This window comes from Elgaria multicarinata, chromosome 1 (genome assembly GCF_023053635.1).
Source record: "Elgaria multicarinata webbii isolate HBS135686 ecotype San Diego chromosome 1, rElgMul1.1.pri, whole genome shotgun sequence".
Classification (NCBI taxonomy): Eukaryota; Metazoa; Chordata; class Lepidosauria; order Squamata; family Anguidae; genus Elgaria; species Elgaria multicarinata.
The window spans coordinates 65,144,274-65,155,968 of NC_086171.1; the positions used below are offsets into that span (position 1 = coordinate 65,144,274).

The following is an 11,695-nucleotide window of genomic DNA, read 5'->3' on the forward strand; positions in this document are numbered from 1 at the left end:
CTCGGCCTCTTTAAATAAACATACAGCTACAGAAATGAATGGAAACCCATTTTCTCTAGGGGAGGATCTGGCCCATAACAAAATTTCTTTTATTATATCACAGTCTTGCAATAACTGCTACTGAAAAAAAAAAAGGACTTCCATGAAATCAGGGGCCGCTTTTGGAAGACATTAGACTGAGCTTGGACTAAATTGTTGAGGTTTGCGACCTTAGTCATCTTTTACTCAGCTTTTACTGAGGCGAAATTCCCTGTAGCAAAACTCATGGATTTGCCTCAAGTTGTTACAATTGAGAAAGGACTTTCTGGTTTGGCAGGAGCCCATAGATTTGGCAGTGCTGCCTAATTCTCAATGTATTTGTTGGCAACTTTTGCAAAGAACTGGAGCTCAGAACTTGAGAATAGAGCACAATTAGGTGCTGCTTGTACCTTTCAGTGCCTCTCTGTTTCCTGCAGCTAAGAAACACAGAGTATATTAGATGACCCTAAATAAAAGTTTTGTTTTACCTTCTTCAGATCTCCTGCCAGTATTGATAACCCCATAGCATCTTTAAAAAGAAGAAGTAGTACAGGACTAAGTGGGACCTTTCTTCTACTTCACTCAGAACAGGGGAAAAAAAGCATATATTCCCCTCATGTTCTCCTCCTGCCCAGGTCACATATTATTATGTAGCACTTCCTCAGAGTCCATTTGGCATCGTCCACAATTCGTAAGAAAGTGTTCTAAAACTCTGTCTTTTTCTTTCCCTTCATTCTCACCCGGTGCTGTTAACCTGAGGTACTTTGAAGAAGCTCAGAATAGAAAGAAAGCAAAGATGTTGAAGCGGGGAGGGGTGGAGGGGGGAGGGAAGCACAGGACAAATGTTACAAAAGAAAAGAGATTTAAAAGGAGAGGTGGGTAGGGCAGAAAACATGAGTGGTGAGATATAAATGAGAAGTGTGTGTGCTTGAGTACAGTGAGCATAAGGAAGGAAGGCTGTCAGAATACGGGCTGTTCCTCCCCCTTTCCTAATCATAGCTTTTACTCACAGACAAAACTCCCTCCCTCTCTCATTCACTCACTCACTTTAGGCCAATCCGTCCTCCTCCTTTCTCTCTCTCTCTCTCTCCTTTTCTCAGTGTGTGTTTCTCCCACTCTGAGACAGAGTCAGAACTCCTCTCACTGACAGTCACAGACATCTATAGCACTTACTGAATTCAGAGAGGGACCCTCCAAACAAAACTTCACAGAAAACTTTTTGTTCTTCCAGAGAATTTGCGAAGGAGAAGGAGAAGGAGAAGAAGAAGGAGAAGACGAAGAAGGAGGAGGAGGAGGAGGAGGAAAGGAGGAAAAAACACACACCAAACCAAACAAACTGTGTGTGAAGTGGTGTAGGGAGAAGAAAAGCAGTGCCTTTTCAAAGGGAAACACAACAACTTTTTCTGCCAGGATGCCTTTGCTTCTGAAGAGAGGATTTTTGTTGGTGCTTTGCTGGATTATAGTGAGGAGCTCCCCGACCCCAGGATCTGAGGGGCACAGTTCAGTCACCGATTGTCCATCATGTGCCCTTGCCACGCTCTCAAAGGATGTGCCCAGCTCCCAGCCTGAGATGGTGGAAGCAGTAAAGAAGCACATTCTGAACATGTTGCACTTAAGGGACAGACCTAACATCACTCAGCCGGTGCCCAAAGCTGCACTTTTCAATGCTATCAAGAAACTCCATGTGGGAAAAGTGAGAGAGGATGGCTATGTGGAAATAGAGGATGACATTGGAAGAAGAACAGAAATGAATGAACTTGTGGAGCAAACTTCAGAGATCATCACATTTGCAGAATCAGGTGGGTGCTATTGCTGGGGTGGGGGTGGGGGTGGGGAAACATGACTTGGCCGCTGTAAGAACTGCAGCGAACTTTCCGTGTCTTTGCAACAGTAATACTCTCTGTGAGGTTACAGGTTGAACGAAATGAGAGAGTGAAAGCATGAAGGAATTTGGGTCTCTAGAATTTAACTTTGGCTACAGATGAGTTGCTTACACTTACTGAACCCAGCCAGCCAACTAGTGGGGCGAGACATACTTATCTTGGGGTGAAATGTTGAATAAGTGGGTTCTGCTTTCTACTTTGTGAAAATAACAGATTGGTGCTAAATCATTGAAGGTGATGATTCAAAATGAAAGACAGAGCCAGAAACAGACAAATTGGGAGGACTCTGAAATACTCTGGGCCATTTTTTTTTTTTTAGTTAAGATCAATTTCTGAATAGACACGCTATAAAATCTGTCAAGTTCAGAGTCTATATTTTTAAAATAATTGTGATTCAATTCACAGCATATATTCAGGGCAGTAAAAGTGTTAACAGCTATTGTCAGAAAACCTCAGTAGTAACTGGGACAAATCGTTGTAGGCAATCCAAATTGTAATGCTGACTTTTGCACACTGGGGGAAAAAAAAAACCAGAAAAGAAAAGAAAAAGATGGTGTTCCCAAGAGTTCCTTGCCAAAGAATGCAACCTTGATAGGGTGTGTTTTGAATTATTCAATTATTATTAAAAAATAAAAGACATTGTCATATAGACATTCAGTAACTCCTCAATCTATGTCATGCTCAGAGAAGTATTTAGTTTGCCATTATCTAAATAGGGTAAAATAAAAATGTGGAATGTGCATTATGTTTAATATTAAGCCCTGGTATTTGTGTGTGTGTTTGTGTGTGTGTGTACACGCACACACGCGCGCGCACACACACACACACACACACACATTCAGGTTTGCCTGTCTACACCAATAACTATATAATCTACTGCATAGATTCAAAACTGATACTGAAAACTTTCAACAAATTAGTGGTCTTCCCGAGTGAAAGCATTTTCCCCTGTTGCCAAGACAGCTTGCAAAGAATGTCATTGTTTTGCTCAGCATAGCATATGGTAGTCAAAGTATGCACAGGCACACGGAGCATTTTTGTTTAAAGTTTGCTGCAGCAATATAAACAATTAAAGCAATTCTCAGAGTTTCCAGTCCTGAAAACCTGTTGACTCAGATGTTATGTTTGCAGAGAAAGACATGCAGAGAAGCGTGTATGGTTTAAGAGCAGACATTCCTGCTGCTAACTGCATGAGTTCCAACACTGTACAAGGCATCCTGGTGGTCAGTGTCTGTGTCAGTGTAGCTCTTATCAAATCAGTTCTTTTGCTGGGGAAGGGGTCATTCCAAAGGGGTGTTTTTTAAAAAAGCACAGTCTCCATGTCAAAGGATGGATAGAATGTCTCAGTGTCTGTGATCATCAGAAATAATTGTGGTTCGACTCATTTAAGGAAGGAGCATTTAGAAGCAAAGACATGGCAAGACCATCTGATGGGCAGACCTCGAATCTAGTTTTCCGCAGCACTCTCTGTAAGCTGAGGGAAAAGACACATGGAATGAACTGTGGTTTTGAGACACTGTGTGAGTTCCAGCAGTTTGTACTGTTTCTGCTTAAAGCAGGCTCCAAAGGCAAGTGTGACACGCTTAAGCTGTGACACTCCATCCAATTGGCTTCGAGAGTCACATGATTAATATTAGCTGTGCCATTGCCCAGAAAGTGGCCAATAGCCCAACTACTCATTTTTTTCAGCAACCAGCTACCCAATATTCAAATAACTTCAGCTTGTATTTTGTAGAAACATTGGTACTGATGACAACTATATCAGGGTTACCACTGGAGATCTGTGTATTTGGGGCTTTCCTTCTCCCATGAAGCAACCCTCAAGCAAAAACCTTTTCCAGTGTATATACATTGCATCTAAATGTTAGTTTCCCTTCTCCACTGTCACCTCCCTCTCCATGGCAATCTCTTCTAAATGTGAAAGTCAAGAAAAGTGAATATGCATTAACCATATCAACTGTACTATTTAGTTTCGACATGCAATAACTCTTATGAGCCAATCTCTTGAGGTTATGATTGTTAGTTGTATTATTTCCATAGTTATTATTATATAGCAGCCTTCCTCAACTTGGTGCCCTACAGATGTGTTGGACTCCAAATCCCATGACCCTCAGCCAGCATGGCCAAGGCCCATGTTAACTGCGTATGATGGGAGTTGGAGTCTAATACATCTAGATGGCCCTGAATTAGGAAAGGCTATTCTATACCATGTTATTCTATAAGTTCAAATATTCAGTCTTTTTTCTTCACCTCCGTTCGTGGTTCTTACATTGTTTCCTCTAAGTTTAACCCTCTTAGGGTGCAATCCTATGCATGCTTAGACAGAAAAAGGCCTACAATTCCCAGTATGTTCCAGCCATGCTGGGAGTTGTAGACCTTTTTCTGTCTAAACATAGGGTTGTGTCATTCAACACTTTTGCTTGGTAAAGGTGGACGTCAGGTTTACCTCCTTAGTAATGGTGGATGTCAGATTCTAAAATAGTACTGGTATCTTTTTATTACTGCTACTGAAGTGACAGGGAATAACACATTGTCTAAACTCTGTCTGTGGGACAGAGCTCCATGGAGGTTCATGAGTGGCCAAAACCAACTTTAGGATATGTTCCAAGTCTATTTGAGTAAAACAGTATGGTATGGGAAATATTTTTCTCCAGTAGATGTTCAGACTGGAGAAAAATATTCACACTGCTGTTTCTCAAAGCAACCATTATCTAAAAGGGAGGCAGTAGAGAATCAATGAAAATGAATGGAAACATGCTTTCAAGTTTTGTCAACTGGATACTGATGAAAATAGAAGCAGTCTATTCCCCCTCCTGCCCCAAGAGAAGGGGCTTGTTCTAATATAATTAGGGAGCTATCGTATTCACTACACTTAGAAGAAACATTTCACCATTTGTACTGAGACACACACACACACACACACACACACACACACACACATATATATATATATATATATGAGAGAGATCTAATAAATGGCAAGCATGTGTGTGCAGGTCTCTATTGTTTGGACTAAGATGGATTAAAATGGGGGGGATAAATTGCAACATTCTGAAAGATATAGGGAGTAGAAAGTGGGAATAAGGCTTGGAGACTAATATACTGAATTCATCCCAAAACACAGGTGTTCTCAGACCCAGGAGATCATGTGAAATTCTTGGCAGGTGCTATTAAAATTCCAGGCAGACCTTTGTGAAACTAATAACTTTCAATATGGATAAGAGATTTGTAGTGTCAGGGAAAGTGGGATTCAAACAAGCCATTAGAATTACACCATTTATAAAAAATAATAATAACAGAATGTAGTTGACAAATATTTATGGCATTTTACTAGTAAGTGAACAGAATATATTTAGCTCAGTTTTTCAGTGAGCACAAGGCTGCCAGAACTCTTGTACTTAAGTGGCCTTTGGGGAAAAAGAAGGAATACTACTTGTCAAGAATAACAAATACTTGATTATTGCTACAACATCCAATGTTGGCCACAAGACGGATTCAGATTGACTCATCCTTAAAGTAGACCCATTGAAATCAATGGGATTATAGGTACTCATGACTCAAATCCGAGTGATTTTGATGGGTCAGCTGTAAGTATGACCATATCTAGATCCAGCCCTACTTCTTTAATGGCTAGAGAACTTATTAGCCATTGATAGTAGTCCACCGGCCACTTAAATTTGCCAACAGGATCACTAATAGATACAGAACTGCCTCCTCTGGACATTGTTGGGTCTGTAATGAGCTACTGGCAATTCAATGAGCAATAAAAAGGGCTGTAAATGACAGTTGGTAATGAACAGAAATGAGTCAGGTGGAGGCAGTATTGACATTCCAGTGATTATGATCAGTGGTTAGTCAAGAATGAGTGGAAATTGTGATCCAAGCTTATATCAGTTGCAACCTGAACCTAAGCAGGTTTGCTCAGAAATAAATAAGTCCTGTTGATTTCCGTGGAATTTGGGGCCAAGTAAGCGGGTGTAATCTCTCTTCTGCTTCATTAAGGCTTGCCAGCAAATATAAAAGAAAAACAGATATTTTAAATGAATTCACAGTAAAGTATTGAAAAGGGCCAAAGAGAAGAATTAATTTAAGTCTTTGGAATGGTGATTTCATTCATTCTTTAAAAATATCTGCTGTGTGTATCTAGGGGTTCAACTTTCTATGCTGAATATAAAAACAAAATGCCACAAGAGGGCATACTCCAAAGGATTTCCCCCCTCAACTTCATGCAAGTTAACCTTGCTACAAGACAAGTTTCTTCCCCCCCCTTTTTTTTTTACCGAATTGGCTCTGAAGCACAAAGATTGTAGTGCTTATCTGTTGCTTCTTTGACTGTCGTATTTCTCTCATCTAGCATAACTGGCAGAAATTCACCATAGTGGTAGACTGCAGGAAGAATGTGATATAAAGACACACACTTACAGAGAGAGAGAGAGAGAGAGAGAGAGAAAGAGAGAAGATAAAGCGAATAGACCCAGAGGCTAAAAGACTAGACGTTTATTAAGGTCAAAGTGGCAGACTTTTTTTTTTTTAAGGCACTGGGAAATCTGTCTGTGGTTTATAAACTCTGCTGGTTGGATTTTTGTTTTCTTTTTACGAAATGACCCCCCTTAGCTTTTCAGTTTGGCATCATTTTTTAAAATTTCCTTTTAATTCAGTAACAACAACAACAACTAGGTTTCATGAAGCCACTGTACTGAAACATAACTTGAAAACTCTGGCTTTTAATTTGTCAGATTTTAAAAGAAACCAGTTTCAATGTAAGATACAAGCTCTGAAAGGCATCAGTGAATGGTGTGAGAGAATAATTTGAGAGCTATGGAAGAATATGTGAGTGGGCATGTAGCTGAGGGTATCTGTGCATACTTGTGTGTCCATATATATATGTGAGCATGCCATTGCAGGTATACCTATGCACAATGATGGATGTTTGGAATTGCATAAGAGGCCAAGAACATTTTTGCTTGGGGAGGCCATGTTGTTGAGTTTTGCTTTACCCTTGGCAATGACCTGATCACTCAAGTGAACTTGGCTTACTATTCAGAAGGATTTCCCCCCGCCTTTAAAAAAAGAGAAAACAATTCCTTCAATCATCTAGTACCTCTTGCATGTGACACTCTGTTCACATTAATTATTGCCTTATTAAACACAGGCCGGATCTACACTACTGCTTTAAAGCGCTTTATAGCAGTTTTGACAACTGTTGGGGCCCAGGACACACTCCATATACAGTTGTCAGAACTGTTATAAAGCACTTTAAAGCAGTAGTGTAGATCTGGCCACAGTGAAATTATTATGCTGGCTAGTCGTCGAAAGCCATCATTTGGAGCCATTTGTGTCTCTTGTAGCCCTGAGGAACAGAGGTGAGGCCTGAGCCTTTATTTAGGGTGACCATATGAAAAGGAGGACAGGGCTCCTGTATCTTTAACAGTTGTATTGATAAGGGAATTTCAGCAGGTGTCATTTGTATATATGGAGAACCTGGGGAAATTCCCTCTTCATCACAACAGTTAAAGCTGCAGGTTCCCTGCCCTCTTCTAAATCTGGTCACTCTAGTATAGCTCTTGCACTTCTCAAACTGCTCATTAAGTATTTTTTAATCAGTTCTAAATACATATGGACTAGAACGATTTATAAGAAAGGTAGTGGCAAGCACTTTGATTCAAGATGTGTATAAGACATCACTTCTTCACATTCAGAAATGCTTTACGTGCTTTTCTTTGGGCAAATTCATCCACAACAGAAAAATCAAGCAACTTTGCGTTGTCAGTGTTCAAAACTGCTAATCCATTCAAACGTTCTTGCACCATTGAGTACCCCCCTCAAATTGTAGGCCCATGCCAACTGGCCTCATTGTCCCCCCCCCCTCTGCCCAGCCCTGTTTCTGACCTGATACAGTACATGTGTGTCAGAAAGCCAGTGGTGCTGCTAGGTCCAGGGCCCCTCAGCTTTGGGAGCCTGCAAATGATCACCCAGGCAGGATCTACACTACTGCTTTAAAGCACTTTAAAGTGCTTTATAACAGTTTTGACAACTGATGGGGCCATTCCATATACAGTTGTCAAAACTGTTAAAAAGCGCTTTAAAGTAGTAGAGAATAGCAGGTGATTTTGACAGTGGCAAACAGGCTTGGTATCTGCCCTTGATTTTTTAAATTTATTTTAAAAACAAATTATAGTCAGGGAGTGGTTACAGAGGTTCATTTTATTATTTTTACTTAAAACATATTATCCTTTTTCTACAACAAAGTGGTGTTTCCCCCCCAAGTAAATGTTGTTTCACATCGGGGCAGCAGAGCTCCATTTTATTCCTATCATCATGACAGCACCGTAATTTAAGTGAGTTTAAAATGCACACGCTCAGATGATGATGATGATGATTAAAAATGAGGGTTAGCAAACTCTCTCTCTCTCTCTTTCTATATCATGAATATAGAAGTGATTGGGATGCTAGTGCTGGAGAAGAGAAATGTTAGTTACGTGCTTCACAACTTAATATATTACTGCCTAAAGTGGGGGAGGGGCATAAGACCATGAAGTCCACGGTTTAAAATGGCCTAGCTGCACCACTGTTGAAAGCATGACAGTGATGAGAGATGTAGTAGAAGTCACAGGAGGGGGCGGGGGAAGGAAGGTAATAGCACTGTGAAAGAATGGGGAAAAGGTAGCATAAGATTAGATATGCACAGAACACCTGTGAGAATAGGGCTTTAAAGAAATGCATGAACACATGCATGGTGTCTTGTGTTGTATGTGTATTAATGCTGATGTCTCTGTCTATCTATCTATGCAATAACCTTAATCCAGCCAACTTCACATGAAGTTGGTATGCACACATGCATTTGCAAATGTTCTTATTCTGGATGTGTGTGGATCTTCAAAGGAGAAATGGGTAGCTTTCCCTCATACAGATGGGGTCCTATATCATATGGTTTTCAGCCCAATTTAAGAATTAAAAGTAATTTAAACTTTTTCAGTTTACTGCAGTGTGCTCGAGGTTTGATTCTAATTTACTTGAAAATTCATTGGAAACAATGTCCAGTTGTGTAGCTGAGTGACTGATGGGTCCACCTTCTAATTCTAGGACATATTTTACCAGGGGATTTCCAATCACTGTGATTTAGGGGAGGGATGTGAGTTACATAAAATGGTGTCTCTACTCTTTCATTTCTCAGGTGACAACTGGTTCTATAGCAAGCTAAGTAGGAAGTTAGAGGTTTGGTGTTGGATTCAGATTCTGTTTGGTCATGATTTTAAAAAGATTTTAAAACCCTCAGTTTCCTTTCTTAAATATTAACCCCATTGTTCTCTCAGAAGGTTTTGTGCAGTGAAATATTGCCACCATGCCTCACTATTAAAAAGAAAAGAAAAGAAAAAAGCTTCAAATTGGCTGGAGGAACATCTCGCCTGAAGCCACTCTGGGAATGCTGGCCCAAAGTATGTTAACTGAGGGCCAACTTAAACAAGGTACCAGGTGTATGCATGGGTCCACATGTTTAAAGAGTTCTTAATCTGTGCCTAGGCCAATATGATCAAGAAGTAAGGCGCAACACAAAACCAAAGGGAAAGGCACTGAATGCGAGAAATGAGCAGAAGTGAAATTGTTCTCAGAAGTGCCAAACATTTTTATCTAGGCCCAATAGGTTTTACAAACAATGGGTTGTCTCTAATGTTAGTCCTCCTTGCTGCCAGCTCCAGGTTTTTAATGACTCCTGGGGATTCCCCCTTCCTCAGTGAGTCAACTTTCTCACCATCATTTTCACTAGTTGCTCTTGTTCCTCATAATCTTTCTTATCATTGCTATCATTTGCTGAGCCAGTGAGCAAGTAGGCAGTAGCATTAACTGCTCCTCCTTACAACCACTATTGTCGTCTGGATCAGAGTGAGAGGCAGATGAAGAAACGGGTTGCTAATTCCCCCCAAGGAGGCAGTAATGTTTTGAAACATGCTGATCCTGAATAATGTTTGCATGTGGAATTTTTTTCTTTTCCTCCAAGAAGTAAAGCTGGTATGCAAAAGTTGTACATGTAAGAGCTGGAATGTTGGTTAAGAACCCTTTAAACAATATGGCAGGGCCTGTGTAATCCTGCACAAGTGAGTGCTTTTTCCATATTCAGTGTCTCATGATGATGATGATGATATTTATTTATTTATTTCTTACCTGCCTCCCCTTCTCGATCGAGGTGGGGAACAACATGATAGTTGATCCTAGTGTTTATACCAATATCAATGGCAGCAAAGAAATTCCAGCAGAGAATCAAACATAGGGCAGTTTTCTGCAAACTCAAATAGTGCTAGTGGAGCACTACTGAATCTTTCTGTTGCACAGCTTCTTGTGCAACTTATTATTATTTATTATTATTTATTTATATAGCACCATCAGTGTACATACTTCACTTGTGCAAACCTAACATTAGTTGAATTCTCCTCTTGCACATAGTTAGGAACCTAGTTTCCTCTACCGCAAATTCTTTTGCACTAGTGGAGTGATCCAGTCGGATACTGCCTCTGTTGTCTTAACAGGAAATGGCTTTACCACCATGTCATTTCAAAAATAATAATCAGAAAAATAAGTGCTCTGTCATTGCTAACGAGTTCCCCCCATATCTGTTTTTTCCCCTTTATATTTTAGGTCCTGCCAAGAAAATGCTGCATTTTGAAATTTCAAAGGAAGGCAGTGAGCTCTCAGTAGTGGCCCAAGCTGATGTGTGGCTCTTCCTCAAGGTCTCTAAAGCCAATCGGAGCAGGACAAAAGTGATCATCCGCTTATACCAGCAGCAGAAACTGCCAAAGCGTAACTCCCAAGGTGTGGATGAGGATGCAGGTCTAAAGGGTGAGAGAGGTGAAATTCTCATCTCTGAAAAGGCAGTGGACACTCGTAAAAGTACCTGGCACATTTTCCCAGTCTCCAGCAGCGTTCAGCACCTCCTGGACCAGGGCAAGAATTCCCTGGATGTGCGGATTGCTTGTGATCAGTGTCAAGAAACTGGGGCCAGTCTGGTGTTGCTGGGGAAGAGGAAAAAAAAGGAAGGAGATGTAGAAGGGAAGGAAAAGGAAGGGAGTGAAAGCACTGGAGAAGAGGAGAAAGAGCAATCCCACAGGCCCTTCCTGATGATGCTTGCCCGGCATTCAGAGGATCGGCAGCACAGACGGCGGAGGCGGGGTCTTGAGTGTGATGGCAAAGTCAACTTATGCTGCAAGAAGCACTTCTTTGTTAGCTTCAAAGACATTGGCTGGAATGACTGGATCATTGCCCCTCCAGGCTACCATGCCAACTACTGTGAAGGAGACTGCCCCAGCCACATTGCGGGCATCACTAGCTCAACGCTCTCTTTCCACTCCACTGTTATCAATCACTACCGCATGAGGGGCCATAGTCCCTTCTCCAACCTCAAGTCCTGTTGCGTACCTACCAAGTTGCGACCCATGTCAATGCTCTATTATGACGACGGGCAGAATATCATCAAAAAGGACATCCAGAACATGATTGTGGAGGAATGTGGGTGCTCATAGGTGTGTGTGCGTGTGCATGCACGCCTGTTGCACGCCCCCCCCCCTGTTTTGGGACTGCCTTTCTACCAATTTCAAGAAGACAATTTAAAACGTAATGCAAGAGGAAAGACCCAGTGGGTTCAGGCTTTCTGAACAAAATCATCACATTTCTAAAAGAAAAGCATCCAATGTTCAGAATAGAGACAAACAAAGGCAAGGAGAATGGCATTGTTCACCAGGGCTTGGATGACAAACATTCAAACGGTGCAGGCAAGGGCATTTCCTATCTTATATGCTCCATAT

General features: G+C 41.1%; 1 protein-coding gene across 1 annotated transcript; it reads left to right on the forward strand.

The window, feature by feature from the left end:
• The first annotated feature begins 1,349 nt into the window (after positions 1–1,349).
• INHBA (inhibin subunit beta A) lies at positions 1,350–11,413 on the forward strand. The gene is made up of 2 exons (XM_063116054.1): positions 1,350–1,817; positions 10,533–11,413. The coding sequence occupies exons 1-2, from the start codon at positions 1,430–1,432 to the stop codon at positions 11,411–11,413; spliced, it is 1,269 nt and encodes a 422-aa protein (XP_062972124.1). The 5' UTR covers positions 1,350–1,429.
• Positions 11,414–11,695: the final 282 nt, after the last annotated feature.